General features: G+C 32.5%; 1 protein-coding gene across 6 annotated transcripts in view; it reads right to left on the bottom strand.

Annotated features, from left to right (window-relative positions):
* The window catches only part of ash1 (histone-lysine N-methyltransferase ash1), a 403,336-nt gene that overhangs the window by 271,567 nt on the left and 106,369 nt on the right, over positions 1–25,400 (bottom strand). For all 6 annotated transcript variants that reach the window (XM_089595732.1, XM_089595729.1, XM_089595737.1 and 3 more), the window contains 2 exons: positions 17,416–17,640; positions 17,069–17,352 (listed from right to left, as the gene is read on the bottom strand). In XM_089595732.1, the coding sequence (XP_089451858.1) occupies positions 17,069–17,352; positions 17,416–17,640 (509 nt within the window). The remainder of the gene's footprint in view (positions 1–17,068; positions 17,353–17,415; positions 17,641–25,400) is intronic.

The following is a 25,400-nucleotide window of genomic DNA, read 5'->3' as shown; positions in this document are numbered from 1 at the left end:
GGAATGTTTGGCTATAAAAGAAGCAATAAAATATTGGCAGCAGTGGCTTATTGGAAAAAAATTTATAGTATATTCAGACCATAAACCATTAGAAAATCTAAATATTAAAGTAAGAACAGACGAAGAACTAGGTGATTTAACTTACTATTTATCGCAATATGATTTTACAATAAAATATATCCCAGGAAAAGAAAATATAGAAGCAGACTGTCTTAGCCGAAATCCGGTATTAGAACCAGAAATAAATAACGAAGAATTTTTAAGAATAATAAATTTAATAGAAATAGATGAAATCAAAATAGATCAAGAAAAAAACAAAGAAATACAAAAATCAAATAAAATGTTAATAAAAAGAAATGAAATTTTTTATAAAAAGAGTAGAAAAAAAGAAAAAATAATACTATCAGAAGAGTTTAGTAAAAAATTGATTAAAAAAATACACAAAGAATGGTTTCATATTGGAATAAAACAAATGATGACTAGAATAAGCACAAACTACACAGCGAAGAATTTAACAAAAAATATAATCAAAACATGTAGAGAATGTAAAATATGTATAGAAAATAAATCAAGAGGTCAACTTAAATACGGCCAAATGTCACATTTAGGCCCAGCAAAAAACCTTTTGAAATTGTCTCAATAGATACCATTGGTGGATTTGGAGGAAATAGATCAACAAAAAAATATTTACACCTCCTAGTAGATCACTTTACCAGGTATGCTTATATAATAACATCTAAGACACAAACGGCAAGTGACTTTATTAAACTAGTAAGAAAAATAATAGATACTGAACAAATAGAAATGATTTTGTCAGATCAGTACCCAGGAATAAACTCAAAAGATTTCAAAGATTTTTTGGAACACAATAATATCAAAATAGTTTTTACAGCTGTTAATGCGCCATTTTCTAACGGATTAAATGAAAGACTCAATCAAACAATACTTAATAAAATTAGGTGCAAATTAAACGAAAACTAAAATAAAAAAGCTTGGACATCAATAGCTCATGAATGTATAAAAAAGTATAATGAGACAGAACATTCTGTTACAGGATTCACACCGCAATATTTACTAGATGGGACTGATGTAAGCATAACACCTCAAGAATTAATAACAATAGATAACAAAGACATCTGGCTAAAGAATAGACAAACAGCAATAGAAAATACCATTAAATCGCACAATTATAACAAGAAAATATTTGATAAAAACAGAAAAAATCATATATTTAAAATTGGAGATCTAGTATATATAGAAAATGGAAACAGACTAAATAGGAGAAAAATGGATAGATTACGAATTGGACCTTATGAAATAATAAATAAAATTTCAGAGTCTATATATCAAATAAAAACAGAAAAAAATAGAAAACCAGATTTATTTCACATAACAAAATTGGTTCCAATGAATATGGAACTAAATGACGACGATTTTAGTGAGAAAGAAATGTAAATAAAACAAAATGCAATGAGATGTTCCAATTTTCGACTAATACGGAGGGGGGGAGATGTAAAGAAAGTATACTCTCTTTAAATACAAATAAAGCGTGTCCTTTGATAGGTGATTGATAGAGGGGGTAAGGATATTGAAGGTAAGAAGTGAAACAATAGAGAAGAGAGAGGAAAAGGAGTAGTAACAGATATAAACTCAGAGAGAAAGGTAGTGCGAACAAATAAGGATCAAGAAGCAAGTGAAATATAAAATTACAGTCTTCAGTGTAAAATATAAAATACAATAGAGATAATAGACTTATATTTTCGTTCCTCTACTTTTTTCAGGTAAAATTACGCTGTAAATATTGTAAATATTGTATAATAATTATTAAATAAACTCTACTTTTTTCAGAGTAACAAATATTAGTTTATTTTTCTCGTATCTAATGTTATAAATATAAAACATTATATATATATATATATATATATATATATAGTGTATAACTACTGCTAGCTGCTTCTCGGTGCTGAATATGTAACTATATATATTTGCGCACTTCGTTCTGCGCACATATGGCAGGACTAATATGAGGCTTTTTCTAGCTCAAAATCGAGTCAGATGGAACGAACTTTCGGCGGAGGTGTAAGGAAATTTTTTTTAAAATCGTTCTTTACAAGATACAGTCAAAAAACGAGAAAATTGAGGTTATGTTTGTACATAGTTCAATCTCTCTCTATTTGTGCACCTTAATCATGTAATTCTTTTTTGAAAAACCCGTCAAAACTTTTATTTTGAGCCAATTTCGCTTTCCTCACGAGATACAGTGTTTTTGCTTATTTTTAAAAGTAAGATTGCCATATTATACATGTATCATACTTCATGCACATTTCTTTACATACATATCTACTTGTAAAAGTATCCATTGGAAAGGAAAACGATTTTTACAATATTTTTTTCAAGATTTTGAAGAGATCAAGTGACGTTTTGTGGCAGGCATTAATTACCTGACAGCACCTTAGCTGGGGGTCTTATTAAGTGCTTCGATCTACGCAATACGATTTGAAATTAATGGTTATAAACCTAGTCAGAACATGCTCCAAGGACGTTTGTTACATTACCGTCAAATTCTAGTATGTATGTGACTGTAATTCTCAAAAGTGATCAGGAACATCGAATGACGAAAAAAGACCCCTGTAAAGAAGGCCTAGTTTAGCCCTTATTACAGCCACGTTACGCTTCCACCATGCAGCAGTAGGTATATTGAGAGGCTATATCTTGTCTTATCTTACAAATATATGAAGCAAAGTCACTAAAACCGTTGTAATCGCTAACCGCAAAAACTACTGAACCGATTTTGCTAAAATTTTGCACACTGATTCATGATACTTCCAAGATGTTTTTAGTATAGTTTTTATCTTAAAAAATTTAATAACAATAGCAATGAATGAGCTAAAAGTTTTGCAAAAATACGCCAGCTTTTCACTTTAGTTCAGTAAAATCCGCTAGGTGGCGTCGACATAAAATCAAGGCTACCTGCAACAGAATTAAATAAAAGTAGTGATGATACGCCGGAGCGTCCCGATATCTGATGCAGTCGGGCTTCGGCAACTTAACGAGCTGCATAGACAATGGAGATTATAGTCCTGCAGCTGGATACACCGGTTACGGACGACACTCTTCACTAAGGGGAAAAGGACCTACGTTTCCATTCACCCTGAATCTCGATGAGTGTGATAAAAATAAAAGACATTCCTACCGATGACGTCTCCGGCATAATACCAGGAGACATATCTAGCCAGAGCACAATCTGCACCAACTCTTCAGAGTTGTGTGGAAGTCCCACCATCGCGCCTGGTGCAGTCAGAGAATTTCAGGCTACAAATATAAGCCAGGGAAAACAGCTCTGAGGAGCACGGTCAGCCACAACGGCTACCTTCTTAGACGTCGCGTCCCCAACGCGCTTACCCACATGTTCCCGTCTAAAGATGAGCGGTTGGTTATCTGGGGAACGACCCGAAGACAAGATATCCTTGAACAGCAGCATACCTCCCTCCATCACAGTCTCCGTACGTAGAGACTCCCAGGGTAAAAATCAAGCTACCCGTAGCCAGCTCTTCATCATCAGGAATAATAATAAAGAATAGCCTGGAAGTTTCACCACTGGCGCTTTTTAGGGCCATTACAAGTATTCACGTTCCCTACTTAACCATCAATTTTATCGGTTCTTTTTAGGGGCCACCTCAGTGTAAACTACCTTGCCAACAAATACATTTTTACTACCATTTCCAGAAGCGATTCGTCAACTAAAAGACTATAATAACTAAAGAAAGGCACTATTAAACCAAGTCAGCCATTCACTGGCACACGTCACCTGCGGAGTTGTTCTTCGCAAGGCTGGAAAACCCAGTGACCGACGACCCTATATTACCCTCTCGACTCTAAGCATTCAACCAGAAATCACTGATCCTCTCTAAGGTCTGCGTTGGGCAAACCTATAACAGCTATGAAGGAAAAAAAACTTGAGCCAACGGGACAGCCTCCACTGGACAAGTATCACTAACCAATCTCCCCATCTAAAATCACCAAAACAACTGAATCTGCAAATAAAAAAGGTGCTTTGGATACCAACGTCTTCGACGTTATACCGGAAAACGTTGGGAAGGAGCACTACAACTAGCCCCAAAGCTTCGGACATTGTAATTTTTCTCCCGATCAGTCTGGGTCTTCAACAGCTTGCCAACAAATATATAAGAACTTAACAAAGTTGACAGAAAACTTTAAGGGGTCACAAAAATTTTAAGCATGCCAAAAGTCGCAAGAGGGTGAATTGAAAGAAAAACTTCAAATGTATCTAATAAATAGAATTTTACTTAGACGTCAAGAAACTGACGCAGAAAATTTATCGAGATTGGAACAGCAGCGTCAAAATTGACAAATAAATAATCCATTACGTGAGAGATCAGCTTTTCATTGTACCCTCACAGCAATCTCTGAAATCTTTAAAGATCCTACTCCAGATTTTTAAATAAGTAGAAAATGTATTTTTGTTTTTCTGGCAATAAAAAATGTAGGGTTTAAGGTCCAGGACTTTGTTGCTCTGGTAATAAAGTTGTGAGATATGAGAAAAAATTTTTTTTTTAATATGAATTTTTTGGGAGTTTAAAATCTTAACAGCTTTAAAAAATAGCCCTTTTCGTGATTTACACGGGAGAAACTGTAAATTAACGGCTCCTTATGGCCACCGATTATTTTATGGCATAAAGAACGCACGGTACTTTTCAGAATAATTATTTTTTTGAATTCTTACACCTTATTATTTGACCAAATAAAATATATGGATTCCGAAAAAATATGTTTTTAATAAGAAGATTTTTGTTCTGAGATGTGTCAGGAATATGTGTAAAATTTCTAACTGAAAACGTTTCACATTACATGTCACACTACGGTGTTTTGTTTAGTAAGCCTCGGGCGAAGCCGAGACGGGGGGCTGCTAGTTAATATATAAATCAGAGGCGCTAAAACCTTTGTAATTGCTAACTGCGAAAACTACTAAACCGATTTTGCTGAAATTTTGCATAATGATTCTTGATAATTCCAAGATGGTTTTCGCATAGTTTTTTTCGTGAAAAAGTTAATAACAATAGCGATAAATAAGACTTGAGTATTGCTAAAATAAGCTAGCTTTGAACTTTAGTTTAGTATGATTCGCTAGGTGGCGTCAAGGTAAAATTGAAATACCACTAATCAAAGATAGTGAAGAGTAGTTATAAGATGCCCCATCGAGTAGACGATTATTGTAGTTGATCATCGGCACTACACCAAGAACAGAGGAGTCCGTCGTGCAGCTGGGCATCCCGGCTACCACCAATGACACTCTTTTTTCATGGGTAAGCGAAATAAATCGGCTTATACCCTGGATGGCTAAGATAACCGAGTGCCACGATAAAATAGGCGGTCAGAACGTCAAGGTCTTCGGCGGAACATCAGGAGACGTGTCTAGCTGGAGCACAACCTGCTCCAACACTTCAGAGCTTTGTGGGCGTTCAACCATCCAGCCTGGTGCCGTCAAAGAATTTTCTACTTCAAATGTAAGCCAGGGAAGACAGCCCTGAAGAGTGCGGGTAGCCACAACAGCTTCCTTCTTAGTGACCATCCTGAGGGCATACCTTACAAAGAAGGTGTTCTTCAGGCCCACTCTTTCAACTAACAATGAGTGGTTGGTTATCCGGGGAACGACCTGAAAACGAGATATCCTTTGGTAAGCGGCGTACCTCCCTCTATTACGATTTCCGTACACACAGACTTCGAGGGCAATAGTCAAGCTACCCGCAACCAGCTCTCCATCATCTAGAATAATGATAAGGAATAGATGGAAGTTTCACCAGTGGCCCTTTTCAGGGCCACTTTAAGTATTAACGTTCCCTACTTAACCATTAATCTTATCGGTTCTTTCAAGGGTCACCTAAATTTAAACTACCTTGCCAACAAATACATTTTTACTACAGGAATCACCGATCTTCTCCAAGGTCTACGCTGGGAGAACCTAACAGCTATGAAGGAAAAATAAACTTGAGCCAATGGGACAGTCTCCAACGGGCAAACATTACGAACCAATCTCTCCACCTTAGATGACTAAAACAACTGAGTCTACAAAAAAAGAAGGTGCCTTACAAGCTTTAGACACCAACGTCCTGAACGTTATACGAGGAGACATTGGGAAAGAGCTCTACAACCAGCTCTAAAGCTTTAAACTTTATAGTTTCCCTCCCGAGCAATAACAGGCCAGAGAAGATCATCCTGAAGTATACAGGCAATGACGTTTGGTGGAAACTTCAGTCAAGAAAGAGTTTACTTAAGAATCTCACCAGTCCTTCTCAGGGTCGTCAAATGTTGAGCTACCTTGCCAACAAATATATTACTGCCTAATTAAGTTGAAAAAAATAGGCTTTAGAGCTTACAAAAGTCTTAACTATGCCAAAAGTCGCAAGAAGTCGAATCGGGAGGAAAACCTTAAATGCATCTAATGAACACAATTTTAGGCGTTAAGAAAATGACGCTGAACATTTATCGAGATTAAAGTAGCATCAAAATCGATAAATAAAGAATTTATTGAGTGAGATATCAGTTTTTCATTGGAACCCTCATAGTAATCTCTTGAATTTTCAAGATTTTTAAATAGGTAGAATATGTATTTGTATTTTTGTGGCGATAAAAAATGTAGACTTTAAGCTCCAGGACTTTGATGCTGTAGTAATGAAGTTGTGAGATAGGAGAAAAAACTTTTTTTTAATTATATATTGTTCGTGAGTTCTAAATCTTTACAGCTTTAACAAATAGCCCTAATCATATATTATACGGGAGAAACTGCAAATCAACGGCCTTTTAGGGCCAGCGATTATTTTATAGCATAAGGAATGCACGGTACTTTTCAGCATAATTATATTTTTTTCACTTTTTACAGCTGTTTACTACAGACATTTTGGAGTTCTTATTTCCACTCCTTGGTTAGCTCTTACTGATCGTATGCTTATGCACTGACCCTTAAGTAATTATGTTCTTTCTGACTTTAAATATATCAATATATTCAATTAAATGAATAGAGTAATTAAAATGTCAATATAGTGGCAATTTTTTTAAAAACTATAATTGCAATATTTGGTAAATTATATATAAATAATTTCAAAATACACATTACATGTAGTGAGTAAATAGTCAATTTTGGTACATGACAGTAAAATTCAGATATAAATGGTGGTCTCAAAAGTAGTTACAACGTTTAGCCAGAACTTTTAAATATAGTAACCAAATAAATTTTAAATTAAAGGGTAATGTTAAAAAAAACAACAATAATTCAATAATAACCGAAGTTTAAGATAGTTATTTAAATTATAATATTTGATTTTATAACCGTAGCCAAGAATTATAATTCAAAAAAGTAGCGAAGACCGCTGGCTTCGAAATAGTGCTGCAAAATTGAGCTATTTTGGAAATTCTAAGTTTTTTTTTCTTTGAGACTTTTTTATTATTGCGTCATAATTTAAAAAAGGCAATGGAAATTTCCTAAATGTTAGATACCTTCGAGCCCTATTATTTTATAAAACTACAAAAATTTTAATTTTGAAGTGCCTTGATATGCAGAACCACTTATTTGATCTGATAAAAAAAAAGCAATTCTGAATTAAAATTAAAAGAAAAAAAAGAGATCAACACATGACAAAAAATACAGGCGGATAAAACTGAATAGCTAGTTTGGAGAGGATTGGGATTAAAGGAAATCCAAATAAAGTGGTTTCTAACCATATCCAACATTTTGAAATTTTTTTGTCTCAACATGCATTTTCATGAAAAAAATAGTGATATACTGCGCAGGTTGGCAGTATAACAGTAATTTATGGTTCAAGATGTAAGAAAACTGTACAAATGCTGTAAAATAGTAAAAGTAAGATCAGTTAAGAAATTTTTGTTGCTTGCCAAATAAGTTTCTTAACGACCACACAAATATTGCATGCGGTTGCCAGATATTCTCTTTCTACCATCCATTTATAAATTCCCCAAAAGTTCTTCTCTTCCTCCTTTATTAATCTACAACAGGGTTTATTACCATCCTTATTATCAACACTGAAAACACTAATCATTAAAAAAATAATGGTAGTAAAGATAACAATTATAACGAAAATATAAATAATTTTACTGATAAAAACAAACTGTTAACCCTTAGGGTGGTTTAAGAGAGGAAAAATATCAGCCAACAGTTTGTAACGTTTGTACAGTCGTTCAAGAACTTATTTAGTAAGTCACTTGCACCACGTCATTTTCTCCAGAGTGAATCCTGATGACCACACCTAGCTTTAAATTAGCACAAGGAATTTTTTCTTTCCCCTTAGAAGAATGATAAAATTAAACTTGATTTTTATTTTTTCCCCTGGTTATTTATTTTTTTTTTTGAAGCCTACTAAAATACTCGATGTACTATTTCTTCCTTGATGTACAATAAATTATCTAAAACAATGCAATGTTTCAGTACTCTGCCTACCTGTTTGTTTACATGTAAAAATAAATAATTATGCCGTAGAAAACTTGAGAGTGTAGTGGACCCGTTAATATCTGTTTACTACGTGTATGCTGCGAATAAGTAATTTGACAACTAGATGCTAGATAGTAAAACTATTAGGCATTTATAGTTATCGAAGACACAAGAATTTCGCAAACGATACATGAAATACCATCAGAATCGAAAAACAGATTTAGAAACGTTTAACACAATCTTTTTCCTTGTTTTATTAAATGGATCTTTGAGACACATTTGGTTTGTACGATGCGTAAGATCACTTTTTTTCTGCCAGCTTTTCTTACGTACAATTGGTTTCACCATGATACTGTCAGTTCAACATTTTGAAACGCAGGAAATGATCTAGAAACTTAATTAAACGGTATGAATCAGAAAATTTAGAAAACAATCAGATCACGTAATAATTGTACAGGTGTTATTTTAAATTGGGAAAGGTGTGATAATGATAAAGCTTGGTTGTCATAGTGACTCGAGCTGAGAAAACTATCTGAATGGGTCCAAACTAGTCAGTCTAATCGAATTACACAAAAATTCAAATGGTGCTTGAACGCAAGACTAAACTTTGGCAGGATTATCAGCCGATCTTACATGTTGCCACTCTACTACGTCATTAATTATTTGAATTTCTCTTACCCAATTTGCACAGAAATTTTTTTTGTTCATGAGGCGATTTTTTAACTAGTGGAACACGATCGTAGAATCACATTAAAAAAAGAAATTTTGAATTGGAAATTTAAAGGCCTTACAACTTTCTTTGCAGACCTGTATGTGATGTGAAGGACCGCATAACTCTAAACAAGGAATAGTGAATAATCCCTCTATAGGTGATATACGCGACTTGGCACATGCCAATCAAACCGATCTGATATACAAACATACGATATAAACAACTTAACGAGTGTCGTTGAAACCGTGGTATTTACGCAAGAAAATTCGTTTATCACTATTTTTTGCTTCACTCTTAAATATTGTAATAATCCTCTTTGATTATCAAAAGTAGTCCAAGAAGTATATAACTCGCTCGAAACTGGTTGGTCTCATCGAATTTATGTAAACCGAAATATTTACATAATCACTTAAGCTACAAACACAACAGGGCCAGTAAACCCAACTCAGTCAAAAATTTATAGCTATTAATGTGCCTATAATTTATAGCTATAATTATAGCTATAACTACCTATAAAACAGCTATAATAATGTATAAAATTCAGCTATAAATATAGCTATAAACTACAGCTGTTAATTTTTCACTAATAATGAATAAAAAATAGTTTAAAATAAGATTTTTTCAACATATATCGATCAGTACAGAGGGTATCATCCGTATGATAACAGTAAAACTGGGGGCCTGAAGTATTTTTGAATATGTAGAAAAAAAAAACAAGAAATCATATACCATTTCAAGTTTTTTACAAATTGTTTAAAAATACTTTAGGCCCTCAGTTTTACTGTTATCACACGGATGATACCGTCATTACTGATCGATATATGTTGAAAAAATCTGATTTTTTACTAATTTTTTTTCAAAATTTGTGAAAAGATTACAGCTGTAATTTATAGCTATATTTATAGCTGAATTTTATACATTATTATAGCTGTTTTATAGGTAGTTATAGCTATCATTATAGCTATAATTTATAGGTATAATTACAGCTATAAATTTTTAACTGAGAACAGGTCAAAATTTTTAGCAATTTCTAAAAGTATGTACCACTTCGTTATTTTTTTTAAGATTGACGAAAAATATAAACACGTCGTATTTTAAGCTAGACTTATAAATATCGTTAGACATCTTTTTCTAACGTCAAAATAAGCGAGAGTCAGTAATCTGACAATCTGCTGATATATTTTATGTATTTCTAAGAGAGAATTAGAATCGGTGATAAGATCATCCATGTTAAAAGGAAATTTCTTTATCCATGTTACTCGAAGCGTGAAAAACAGCACATACCTTGGTAGTAGTACTAGATGGTTCGAACCCGTATGCTGCAGGATGAAATTACGACTTTCACTTATGTTCTTCACAAGTGATATCATATGTCATCTTTCATTAGTCGATAATATTCAACAAATATGTTATGTGTGTGCGTAACATATTTTAATACAATACATGTTACATACACATCAAACTTCAATTTAAGTGATTTATTGTTCGTTAAGACAGCTAAAACAAAATACGATCGTATTTATTTTATAAAAAGGGTTGCGTTCAATGATAAATTATCGGAAACTGAAGTCGCGCTTCATAATGAACTCGTTTTTACATAATGCAACTCTTTATCCAGAGATTTTTAAATATAATTTATAAAAATACAAAGATTATCATGATGAGTTGACATTGTGGCCTTCACATCCAGTCGATTTTAACATCAGAATGTTAAAAAATATTGACGTACAACCCTTGAGCACATGTATCCCATTGGATTGCAAAATGTTATTTGATACTAATCATCAACATGAAATAATATAATTGGAGACACCTCGCAGGATCATCGGGTTATGTCGGCTAGGTAACACAGTAATACGGTACACGAGAAAAATTGAAAGAAAGATGGTCAATTTGATCGGGAAGCAAAGACAAGTAAGTCTGTGAAGCCAGCATGAGAGATTTATCGCTTCAGGGACGAGGAATTATAACAAAGACGATCCACTAACTTGTCTCGTTAGCCAAATCAAATGACCCCTGTTACTTACAAACGCTCGAACGAAAATACCGTGGAAATGACAATTTCAAAATTAAGTGTGGCGTTGTCTCCTGCAGAAGAAAAAATGACTCACGCTCTACACCACGACCAAGAGCTACTTGAGTCCGCTCCGACCAGGCTCTCTCCTTAAGGGAGTTAGAGCAAAAAACAAATTTTTTACGACAGTCTCCAAAAAATTATGATGTGTTTGCTTTCATTATGTTAACAACATATGAAAATTTCAAGAATAATAGCGTCACAGTTTTTGAGAAAAAAAATAGCAAACTTCGGATTTTATACACAGGCTTTTATGCAAATGTCGTTGGGAAACTTACATTTTCACCAATAACTTGAGAAATATTTTTACAAGTCTTTCAAAAAACTAGTATGTTATTGTAAATAACAATTAGAATGACATATCCAAATTTCAACAAGTCTACCATAGTGATTTAAAAAATACTTTAATTAAAAGTTTGAACGAAATACTATTGGTTATCTATATACAGCAGGCAAGAAATAAAACATTATGCATACATTTAACTTTGAAGTATTAATTTCTTAATTATTATTTGAATAATCAATAATAAATAAATGAAGAATTAATTTTTTCACTTATTAGTAATCTTCTACTGTACGATATCAAATAGCTCGTACGATTCATCAAGAATAATGTTAAAATTTACTAATTTTCAATCCAAACTAATTTTTGAGGTTTACTGTACCACTCTAACCCCCTTAACCTGTTTATCTCACGTTCCTGCTTTGGCCCCAGTCTCGTCTTCCCTTTCCCTTCGCTATGCCGCCCAAACCACTGCCTGTTTTCGTGCATCTTCGTGTCTCCTCGCCCCGGGTCGCGACCCTACGCGTTCACACAGTACTGCCTTTTCGCATCTAACTCCCGTAGTTTAGGTACTTCAAACTATGCGAATCATCTTATTGAATGTGGTCACATTTTGAACTCAAATTTCAAAGTATTTCATGCTTGTGATAAAGGGAAAAAATCAGATCTTTTAGAAACTATCGGCATAAATAAATTAGTATACAATAATTATTTATTTAACTGTCAAAACTGTCAGCTCTAGAGCAAGTATAAGGGAGTGTGGCTAAGGTGTCCGAAAATTACATTTTTTTGCTATTTTTGATTCTCGTCACTAACAGCGTAGTCAACGGCACGTGCCTATCCGCTGCGAATCGGGCCCAAATCCAACGTAAATTGTTATACTATAATCTGTATCAATAAATCTAATTTTTGTACTCGCTGTCTTACCATTGTGTTCGTCTGCTTCGTACCTTCCTCATCCTTGAGCCTGAGGTAAGCTCATTGTGAAAAACCTCATACATCTGCTGCTACTGCTTTCTCTTTTCGTCTGCACTATTCGTATGAGTTTACCCTAACGATCTCGTACAATAATAAATGTTCTCTATCAAAGATTAGCATATTCTGAAGACATATACATTGAAGATGAGGAACGTTTAAATTAAAGCTATAGTACGAATATATGTAGGGAACATGATTCTTACATCTCACCCAATATTAAAGGCGATCGATCCTTTGTTGGTTTTGCAATGAATAACGCTGAATTTATAAAGTGAGTCACACATGGCAGAATAGTTAGAGTACGAACATGCTACCTATCCTTTATCTTTGTTTAGTGAAAACGTAATGCGTAAAACCAATAAAGCTAGCTTTTATGAATTCTTGAATACCGTACAAGAGCCTTTAAATAGTAAAATGTATATTATTAACGGAGGCTTTCTCATGAATGTCGTGCAGTGGCAGCGTAATCGAAAAGTTTATGAAATTATCGATGAATACGTTGAGTATGTTGATATTTACTTCATTTAGAATAGTATGATAATTTTTTACGGCTATGTGAATAGTGTGGGTACGAAGTCTGCGCAACGTTTGCATCGAAAAAGTTTAATAGTGGGCCGTAAAATCAAAATCGATCAAAATACAAAGATAATCGTCTCCCAAAAAGATTTTTTTTCAAATGACAGTGACAAAAGTCAACGTACACATTGAATTTGCAATAAATTACTGGGTATAAAGAAATTTCGTGTTATTAAAATAGCCTCTGAGGACAGTAATACTTCAATTATTACGACAGCTATCAAAGAAAAATGATTCAAAACTGATAAGAGTGTAGTAAACTGATAATAGTGATTGTTGGTAATGATACTGATTTGATATTCCTTATGACTCAACTGCAAGCAGTAACGTCTTCTCTGAGCAACTTATATTTACAAAAACAAACCTACAAGGGAAAATCAAATCTTCTGCTAGTAGAGTGGTACGGCGCAGATAGTTTTAAGCATGCACAAAATATAAGTATTGAACTAGTTATTGACGAATTTTTTACTAAAAATCTGTATGGTTTAGGTATTTACACCCTAATTGATTTTTTGTTAAAAATGTACTAAAGAATCATAATAAATCTTTTGTTTACTGAAATTGCGTAATTTTTTAATTTGTGTATACAATTCTTGAACATAAAATTGTCCATCCAGATCGCGACCCACCATTGATAATCGTGTTGAGCAGGCAAAAATACATTTAAAAAACTTTTGTCCGTTCTAATTGAAAAGGCCACGGGATCTGACTTGGTGCCTAGACAATAACTTTTTTTTTAAATAAATTTATTCGTGAAAAATTTTTGTAACTATTAATTTTTTAATGCTCAGTTAAAAATAGTGTATTGTAATACTAGAGTGCAAAGTAAAAAAAAAACGATGGTAAAAATTGCATGAAATTTAGAAACATCTCAATAAAATTTTTAATTAATTTAATTATTATTATTATTTATTTTCTTGCACTTTCAATTTGTTTGATTAATAAATCTCCTGCCTCACAACATATTGTTACCCTATCTCAAAACTGAGAAAAAAACTATAAATATTACCATGTCCAAAAAATACAATAATTCCCACATACATACAATAATTATATCTTTGTCATAACACATAATATTGTAATATTTATCAACTTACAAATTTCAATGACTTTTCACTAATTTTTCAAAATCTCATTTTCAAATCTATCCGCGCTTGATAAGTCTCAGCCAATCATACGACGAATAAACAGGCTTCATCACGTGACCCATCGTTTTTTTAAGATAGGAAAAATGAGTACTGGGTTAATTATTTTTGACGGCGGGAACTGAGTGTTATGGCACTAATCATTTAACGTTTTTTATGCTTTCTTTTTTTTCTTAGCCTACGCATGGTCATCGTTAGCAACGATGTTATCATAAGTTTCAGAGTCAAAATCAGTATCAGCAATATTAGACCAATCAACTGTATCCCAACTGTGAGCATTTTAAAAATTTTAGTCTCATAACTATTAAGTGCGCCTAAAACATATTATGCGTTTGATTGAATGCTACCTTCAACGATAGAGCAAAACTACAATTTAATTAGATAAATTGTACTAAGTTCACAAAATTTCTTGCTACGTAGACTTTTGTATGCCTTATAAGTACAACATATTAATGCTCTTGTTAAATATCCGTTGTTAAGAATGTAACGTGATCGCATTGTATTCTGCGAAATGTTAATCAGAGTACACTCTATGGTAGATTCTAGTAAAGTGACTATATTGCTGTAATTTTCTAATGAAACAATCACCTTCGAACTAGCGAAGTCCATGGACTTTCTTTGACTGATAGTCGTTGTTTTGGCCCATTGCCACATGTAAAGTAGAAAAATTGTACGGAGACCGCACCATCCCATGACTGATAGCTAGTCTCATAAGATACACTACATCCACTTCTTTGCGTGAAACTATCGAGAAGTGTCGAAAAAATCTTATTTATGTACAACATAATCCGTGTATAACCCCAAAACAACGTCGCGATCTGGATGGACAATTTTATATTCAAGAATTTTATACACAAATTAAAAAATTACGCAATTTCAGTAAACAAAAGATTTATTATGATTCTTTAGTACATTTTTAACAAAAAATCAATGAGGGTGTAAATACCTAAACCATACAGATTTTTAGTAAAAAATTCGTCAAGTTTGAAAAACGCGCATTTTATGTGATTTTCGACCATATGTTAGCTGTTGCTGGATTATTTTTAACTTATCTAGGCTTAAATTTCACCTTAAAGCATGTTATTTTAAATAATAAATTATTGATAAACGTTGATTGCTTAATAAATGCGGTATTTCTGATCTACTAGTGGTTGTTTTCATAGCTGACTGTATATCAATATACAACCTGTACATACATATGTGGATCCAATCCATAGGTAGTAGGAGGTACAAAAAAGACCATTCGTAGATCAGCGATACCGCAGTTGTTAAGCAATTAACGTTTATAAATCTTTTATTTTCTAAAAGTAAATTTCTGTAATTTTTAAATTTGTTTATGAAATATTTGAAGTTAGAAAATACGTAGGATAAACATTTTTTTTTTTTTATAAAGTAACATATTAAGATTGAAAAAAAAAAACATACAATGGGACGTACTTTCATACAAATAAAGAAACGTTACGCTTTAATAAGCCGCGATTACAAACTGATACTGATTATTCATTTATTAATCAATTACGTAAATTCACATTTCTGAAAATAACCTTATCCTTTTTTTACTTACATTAAAAAAAAAAACTGATTTTTTCGAAAAACTGCTTTTAAATGTTACAGCAGGAAATTTTATGTTAGAAATTATGAAAGATCATAAAAACTTCTATTCATATAAAACCAAGGTATTTTTTATGCATAATATTTTTTTTCTTTTGACTACAAGAAAATTTTTTTTGTAATTTTACTGGTTTTCGAGTAAGTTACTTTTAGAAACCGTGAAAATAAAAAATTCAGCTATTTAGAATTACAAGAAACTAAGTATGCGAATACATCGTATTTTGTATTAGTTGTAAACAATTGATGAGTTTTTTTATGTGATGAAATAATATCCAAAACATATTCAGTTTACAAAAAAAAAAAAAAAAAAAAAAAAAAAAAAAAAAAAAAAAAAAGAAGCATTGTGTGAATGTAGCAACAGTGGTATATTTACTTTTTATACGTGCACGAAAAGAAATTCGGATATATTGCTATCTTACGTACGGCGTCTACTGGGTGGGAACCTTTTATTACCATTTTATGAACAGTCCTGACAAAAGTGTGACAGTGGTTCAGCTAACCCTTAAAGAAAGCCCCCTAACTTGTTTCTTAGTACAAGTGGAGCACCAAGTTTTTAGAAAAAAAATTACATGCTGAACACAATCATCACACACATACTTCTTCAATGAGTGCACGTATGAATAGTCACGTAAAATAATAAGCAAAGTGGTACCTATTGTATACAGTTAGATTATTTAGACCATATTATTCACCCATTAAATGACTTAATGTTAAACAGTTGCCATTAATAAATGGAATACTATTTATATTTTTGCAATGATAATGTTAGTTCTTCATAAAAAATGTTATTTTTATAGGTATTAAAAAACAAAATCAGGACATAACCTCAGAATATTTAAGTTTACTTACAGTGATGCAGGTAATCAGGTATACCATATTTACAATAAAAAATTGTAAGATCAGTTCTCTAACGTTTAGCAGACACCACTTAAGCATTTGGAAGCAGACACTCGAGCGTTCAAGAGAGCTAGTTTTCCGAAGTAAGGAGATATCTACCATAAGAGGTATATAATTCACTTCAGATTTCTCTTTGTACAAAGATTTTTTTGCACCAATCAGTGACATAAGAGTAATGTCTTAGAAAATTGCTAATTATAGAAATTGTTCCAAAAATGCCGAGCTACAGAACTAAACAGAACTACTTGGTTAATTCAAACTTATTTTTGTTCTATTGTTTCAATACGTGTCTCAGAGCTTTTTTAACACCAATAATAGTTATAAACTTTACCTTTTCGTTCTTGGTGTCACCACTCTTTATTGGATTTATTACAGGCAGCGATATAATTGTTTGCACGCCAACACCGTTCGTTTCCAGAGTTATAGCACCATTATTATGCGTCGAGACACTACTTATTTTTTTGTCTGATTTTGTTTCCTTAAGTACTCGTCTGGATATTAGCTGTACGACCCGCGGCTGTTGCTGCTGACGCATGCGTGAAGATTGACGCTGTCGCTTGTCTAGTATCGTTGTGTACAGTTTATTTTCTTTGGTGATTTTTTTGTCTAGTTGACCTGAAAAAATGACACAATTATGTATGTAAGTACTAACAAACAATGGAAAATATTCACTCTCACCTGTATTTTCGTCATGGGGTTGATCAATACTCATCTGAGTAAGCTCCTTTTTTGCTACTTGCCTTTCCCGCGTTATTCGCTTACAATTGTTAAATTCCTCATTTTGACTCGAAGCAATTGTCCCTTTAGGAAATTTATCTATACTTGTCAGCTGTCCTGGCTTGCTAAGGCATTTTTTACGGATGATACATACTTTTGCCTCTTCTTGGGATACTTTTGCTAAAGCTAATATTAAAAAAATTACAAATATGTTAGACTCATACTTAATTAAGACTGATTGTAGCTATGTTAAGATCATGGATGTAGTTGGAAGGAAAAAAGGGACAATGCAAAACAAAAATCCTAAACCTTTTACAAATGAATTGACTTTAATTACTGACTATACTGATTCAGTTAACTATTAAATGAATAACGTTCTGATATTTTTAACTTAATAAACTAATCAATTGATAATAACTACAGTACTTATTCTAAATTTTACATGTACGTTTCTGTTAAGTAATACTTTTTTAGTCAAATGGTTAAAAATTTAAAGTAGTATTTGCTTACTCGATAAAAACTTATATTGTTTCATAATAAGGTTTTATTGTTGGTTAATGCATTCTTTAAGCAAGATTGGCTAAACAGTACATGAATCTAATCATAATCTGTAAAATATACGGTGAAATAACAAATAATATTTAATATTTTCCGTTTTTAGGCATAATACTTCACAGAAGTACTTATACTTTTGCTGGAGCATAAAGTTTGACCCCCGTTTGTGAAGACACGTAAGTTAACTATCTCGAAAAGTTGACATGCAATTGGGCTTAAATTCAGTTTGTAGCTGTGTTTTTATACTAAAACCTGACAGTTGGAAATTTTGAAAGCAAATATGTTGTTGGAGAGGAAAATGTTACTACCCGCAATATTGCATGATTGTAAGAAATTAAAGTAAGTTTTTTGCATGTGACTTTTTAAGTGGACATTTCAGGTATAAACAGAAGGTCTATAAAATAGAGATCTCAAAATAATAACAGAACTTTTAATCACTAATGTAAAAAAAAAAAAAAAAAATTTTCATGCCTTTATAGTAAAAAAATGACATTTTTTCGGTTCAAAAATTAATTTTTTGGCCCTATCTTCAAAAATAAAAAAATTCGGCGTCAACAAGAAAGTTATAGAGTTAAAAAAATGCCTTTTTAAAATATTCTCGTATTTTTTTTAGAACCATCTTCATTTTAAAAAATAAAATAAAACGTTAGAAAATATGAAAAAATGAAAATGTATTTTTGATTACTACACGTTCAAGTACTAATTGCAGGTGTGTGTATAGTAAAAAAAATTGTAGATCTCATTAAAATACAACTTTTTATGTACTCAAATAAAAAAAATAGGTTTTTATCAATTAAAGTATAAATTGAACCATATATTATAAAGTTTTTAATACTTTCGTGGTAGATCTTACAAAAAATACAAGTATACATTGTTTTTTTACTTGTTTCATGCTGCAAGGGGGCACTTCTATCACCTAGAATTTATAATATACGCTTTACATTTATATTTATTTTCTTGTAATAAAAAATCCGTCCAATAGACAATTCAAGGTTACACATTTTTTTTATACATAAAAAATTCCTATGTGAAACACGAAAATTCAAATTTGAACACTGCGCGCGGGGAATGTGCGTCTAGTACGTTAAGAAAACGCTAGAGCGCGGGAAAACCTGCTACTCAAAAGGAAATAACGTTATCATAAAAAGCACCAGTGCGCAATGCAAAAAAAAGTTCCTCTTCCAGCGAGCCTGGGACGCGGTATATCCGTTGCTCACCCAGACCTGGAACTTTCCCGTGCACCGGTACAATACCACGACGAGCACGAAGGGAGAGAAAGAGACGAAGACCAATAGCTGAAAAGTAAGTGTGTACACCACCAACAGGTAACACTTCCACTAACTGGTACCTACTTGGACTTTCGGTGCTCGACCGCTTTAAGCGTGGAGACGACGCATCCCCAAGTAGTCAAGGCACTAGGGTTAGCGACCACGTTTTTAGGCGAAGTTCCTGGGTCGACGACTTGAGCAGTGCTCAAGACACCCAAGGGCCCTGAGAACGACCTAACCTTACGTGACTTAGTAGGATAGGTAGTTACCTAACATTAACCTTCCGTGGTTGTAATAAAAATTTGTATTAGTCTAACCTAACGTGTTTAAGCAAAGATATTAAGGAGGAAAAATTCAAATTGTCATTTATATAAAATTTTCTATTAAAAAGGCAGATAAATTTTAAGTAAATTCTCAACTATCAAGTATATTATATATTTTTTTTATTATTAACGTAAATAATTGCGATTACTCAAGTACAATTAATACATGTAAAAATTGAAGATATAATTTCCTTAGAATCATATGATTGAATAAATATAAGATAATTAAAAATAAATTGATTGTACTTATTTAAGCAAACCTTCCCCTCCACATAAGATTGCGAGTTCCTTTTTATAGTTTAAGATAAAAACTAGAAAAATAGCTGTCAAGATTTGAAATCGTTTATATAAACTGAGAATATTATCTGGACCCCAAAAAGGGACAGGAATAAAATAAAAAAGATATTAGATTAGAAAAATATTGAATAAGTTGAAAAATATATTAAATTATTAAATTAATTAAATTAAGGTAATATTCAGGAGAATTCAATAAAGTAATAATCAATAAACAATTGCTGTATATGGTGCAGGAATTAATTGTTTATTCAACAGATAAATTTTGAAACTTGATAATAATTATTCTTAAATATTGTAAATAATCGGCAATCTGAGCAATTTCGCTCTTTTACACAGGGCAACGAACCCGCCCTCCGACATATAAACACAATCATTGTTTGTGTGTTGGTTCCTAATCTTAGAGTTTCCTCGATACAGATAATATTCTTAGCCGATTGTTACTACCACCAATTAACCGGGGTTATACTCAAAGAAAGGGAAGTCATAATGCTGTTAAAATTAAAGAAAATGTGTCAGCATGTCAGAAATCAGTTTTTTTGCTAAAACTTATGTTTTATATGAATGTGTGGTCATAAAAAATTGTAAATCGTCTTGTTTTACGTTTCAGAATACACAATTATTTCTCAAATGTGATTATTATGGTCTAAATAACGATTATTCACGAAAATAACTAAAAACTGATGTAATAGTGGTAATATTGATTAATCAAAAACCATTTATTAAATTCATACGAGTATGATTATACTTTTTGCTCGGATACGGAATGTCGCAGTTGCACTTGAATTTAATATAGTAGTTTTCAGCCCTGCTGGCGCATGTCTCTCTGCTTCGCAGGTCTATCAGGCGTGGTGCTTGCCCTGGTTGAGTGCACACTAGGTGTGAACTCTATTTTTTCTACTGAGAGCGAAGTGAACGTACAAATATTTAAAAAAAAGCCTAAAGTAGAAAAATTACTTTTTTGCAAAAATTTGGCTACTAGTTTTGGTGTTGGTATGTAGTCACTATCACTATCAGTAACATCACCAATGTCTACCCATACAACATAATTACAATTATCTTCTTCCACGTCATCATTAACCATTTCGATTTTCTTATGCTAGTACTCTTCGAGTTTTTCTTATAAGGTCCTCAAATTTAACTTTACGAGTAGATATCGTTGTTTTTTTTATTTTAGTACAATTTTTACCATTACAATATTTAAAAGCAGTTTGCTTATTCTTCTTCAAGTGAATTTAAATAATTTGATCTAGCTTTACTGTGAAGTTTGTATCAGCTAAATCAATTTTCAAATTAACAGTTATTATGTGAAGTCATTTTCTATCATAGAAAAAAATTGTTGAGCATACCTAAGAAACCTCATGAGAGGTATCAAATTGTAAAATATTATTTTTGATTAAGATGTACACTTTACACGGGGTGATAAATTACTAGAATTGTGTACTATATAAAAAATTTTGTGAAAAAATCCATTAACTAATAATAAAACCGTATTATGAAATAATATAAGTTTTTTATCTAGCGAGCAGACGCCTAAATGCATCCAACATATCATTTGAGGATCGGTATCACCCGTAAAATTGCTAATCTGAGTAAGGAATTAATCACGCACATAAATTAACAAAGGATATTTTTTTTTGAAGTCGAAACAACCATTAAAAATCAAACATTTGTAATAGACACTAAATTGTTAATAACTATCGTTAACAATCAGCCATAGCAATTTTTTTTAATTCATTTAAAAATCTCTTCTATCGAGTAAATTTTAAAAATTTGATCTATCTATACAGTAAGGTCCAAGACAGCCAAATAAATTTTCAAATTAATACTTGTTTTGTGATATTTTGAATGACAGAAAAATCGTTGTGCCTGGTTAAAGGTTCTAGTAAGAGATATTGAATTTTAAATTTTTATGCATTTTTATACATAAATGTTGAAGTTAATTGTGTAGAAAAATTGAAAAAAAAATTTTCCACTTTTTTGTACTATGCGATAAATAAGTTAAAGATGTAACTTCGCGAAAAATAGGTTTAAGATAACTTGACTAGTATTAGGCTATAGGTAATCGAATAAAAAACAAATAATCTTTAGCTATTTTTGCAACACGACGCCTCAAAAAAATTCATTCGCGAAATTCTAAGAAAAATCCAATCGACTTTTATTAATTGTTCAATAACAATAAAAGCCCGTGCGGTAATGCCCCTAAACTATTTTTCTATGTCATGTGATCATAATAAGAAGCGATTCCAACAAATTCCGTCGTAATCACAGAGAATTCCTTATTTGATGCTGTACATTGGAAAACGTGTACCGTATGTAATTGAGAAAAACTAAAGTGTTATCTCATTTAAAAGTGTTACTTTTTGTAAAAAAAAATTGTTTGCTAAAGCGAAGAAATTAATGGCAGGTAACTAAATAGAAAAAAAAATCATATCCAGAAGGTGAAAAAATGATACGTTGTAAGTAAAAGGAAAGGTAGAAATACGAAATGACTGACGAGTGGAGCAGCAGATAATGGTGGATTAGAAGCAGAGAGATTAGATTAGTACTTAAAAACAGTCAGATCATCCACGAGGGAGTTACTCTTACGGTTGCAGATGAGGACTGAGGAAAAAGTAATCGTTGATGGCACGAAGAGGGTCTTACTGAAAAAAAGAAAATATTTTAGAGGTTGAAGATTCTAGCTATGTGTATCAGAAAGGTTTAGCATCAATCGTTGGTTATAAAAAGTTACAAATACAAGAGTAGATGAAGCATGAAGCAAGGTATAAGTGGCCGTCTAAATCTTAGAGAAAAAGAGAGAAACTGAGATGCAAGACAGGAACATCGGTGTAACAAGCATAAGTAAAGATGAGCAAGTGGCACTGCGAATAGCGCATGTGGAATAAGAAGTTAGGATAAGCGTTGTAAGTACTACTAATATCCTTGAACTTAAAAGTGAGCGAAAGCTAGAGTAAAAACTAGCAGCAATAAAAAATGTTTTATAAGTAAGGTAGGAACAAGCGTTACATAAAATAAAAAAAAAATAATTCCATGAAATATAAGAAGTTGATAAATGTATAGGAAAATTAAGTAATTCAGGAAGGAATCCTCGTAGAACTTGTTACCATTAAATTAAAATGGAAATAATAAGTAGAAGATAGAAAAAACTACATTTGTGTTCTGTGGTTAATGTGGTAAGTCCCTCATAAGGCCTGAACTAATTTTCAAACTTGGAATATGATTTATTTAGTATTTTTCACGGCAACCAGTTTAAAAGTAATGGTTCAAACCTCAATAAGATCTCTGCACGAAACGGTCACGTGACGTCATAATAGCACCAGATTCTAAGTCATACTACGAGGTGTATTCAAAAAGTAACGAGAATTTTTCAATTTCGCGGGTTTGGAGAGTCCACCTGAATAAAATTTTTTTGTTATATTGGTACACATGCCCCTGAAGTACGATAAAATTTTCAGCAATATTCATTGTTTACTTTTTAAGTGTCAGCCACTAACGTTAGACGCGTTTTTCGAGCTCGGCGGTTTTCGTTTGTGAAAAAAAATGGATCAAAAAATTTGTATTCAATTTTGCGTAAAAAATGAAGTAAAGTGTAGTGAAGTTTGTAAAATGTTAGCAAAGGCATATAGTAAAAGTCTGCTATGAGTAAAGTAAGGATTTACGAGTGGTATAAGCGTTTCCAAGATGGCCGCGAAAACGTTGAAGATGGCGAACGACCCGGACGCCCAAGCACATCAACAACCGATGAAAAGGTGAAAAAAGTGGCATAGTGCATCATGAATTCTTGCCACAAGGTCAAACAATAAATAAGGAGTACTACCTTAGAAGTTCAACGCCATTTGCGTGAAGCAATCCGAAAAAAACGCCCAAATTTGTGGCAAAACAATTCATGGCTTTTGCACCACTATGATGCACTTGCTCACACTTCATTCCTTGTTCGTGAATTTTTGGCCAAAAACAAAACTGTAACGATGCCTTAGCCTCCATATTCGCCAGATATGGCTCCATGTGACTTTTTTCTATTTCCAAAAATAAAGAGAACATTAAACGGCCGTCCTTTTACAAGCATATATGACATTAAAAGCGAATCGCTGAAAGAGCTAAAAGCTATTACAAAGATCGAGTTTCAAAATTAATCGAGATTATTTTAAAGGGGACAAAATAGATATTGATGAATAAATAAATATCATAAAACGAAAATTCTCCTTATTTTTTGAACACACCTCGTGTTTCTGTAACAGGGGTCTTGTTAAGGCTCCATAACAGCCCTGTTACAATTCTTAATTATGCAGGAGTGAAGAAAAAACGGAGCAGCTTACGTGTATACGACAGAGAAAATTTGAATTAGATTAGATTCTTTATTTGAAAGCTAAGGGTTTAAAGGCCAAGATAGACAGATAGACAGACAGATTGATAGAAAGAGGGGGGAGACGGGGAGAAACAGAGAGTAGTGGTTCGGTAAGGAATACGTAAAGAAAAGTTCCCTCACTGGAGATTGGGGTGAAATTACGCTAACACTTGAAATCATGAATACGACTTCATGCTTAAATCACTTAAAATGTGTGCGTGGCCCTCCACTACGTTTCTTCTTCAAGGGCCAGTAAGCTTGAGATTGAGGCCAGTAAGTGGCCTAACTTTCTTTCTTCGTTGTTTTGTCGTGGTTCAGCTAATAGCTCTCTGCAGCGTACTATCAGAATAGCATGAGAAAATGGAAGCTCTTTTCGTTACTTAACTTGTCGCAGCTACAAAAATTTTTCTCGCTTGGTCCGAGCCTCAACTCTGCTATTTTTTGGATCATAAATAGCCTTTACATTATTGAGATTCATTTTGTTTAATAGGTAGTAGATAAATTGTGCATTTTTTTACAATCTACAATTTCAAGTGGAAGTCAATTTGTAGATTTAACGATTTTTTTTTATGAGTACAATACATGTGATCATATTTTGCATTTTTTATACTAATTAGCGCTAAATACATTTTGTACTTTATAATTGTTTATTTATACCAGATACGTTGTTAATGATTGTCTATTGGTAGAGAAGAAGCTTATTCGTTTTATTATTATAAATCTCGTAAGATTGACAAAGGTGCTTGTTCTTCATTTAGTATACGAGATACTTATAGAACCAATCTGATTTACATGAAATTCTTGTATCGTCAATTAATTGTACGCTGGGTCTATTTGCCCTCATTCCACGTAAATACACAGATATTATACAGTACAGATTACACCTAAAGTGATGTGCGGATAGTATCATTATTATGTACGTGGATATCATAAGCCCTACATCCACGTTAACGTAGATATACCTATACTTATATCCACATGTTTACAAGAAATTGGTGCGAATAGATATAGAGTTAATTATATATTTAGGCATAGCACAAAATTTCTAAGAAAACTAAGATGAAATATCGTTTTAGTATAAATATATGCGTTTATGGACCGGTCTACTAAAAATGTTGAGAGCTCATATTATATTGTACACGAAGATTCAGACTATAA

Source organism: Copidosoma floridanum, unplaced genomic scaffold, assembly GCF_036245765.1.
Source record: "Copidosoma floridanum isolate Cflo_tuat_1 unplaced genomic scaffold, Cflo_Japanese_pri ptg000004l, whole genome shotgun sequence".
In the NCBI taxonomy this organism is placed as follows: domain Eukaryota; kingdom Metazoa; phylum Arthropoda; class Insecta; order Hymenoptera; family Encyrtidae; genus Copidosoma; species Copidosoma floridanum.
The sequence above is the reverse complement of the archived record's forward strand: the minus strand, read 5'-3'. Positions and strand labels throughout refer to the sequence as shown.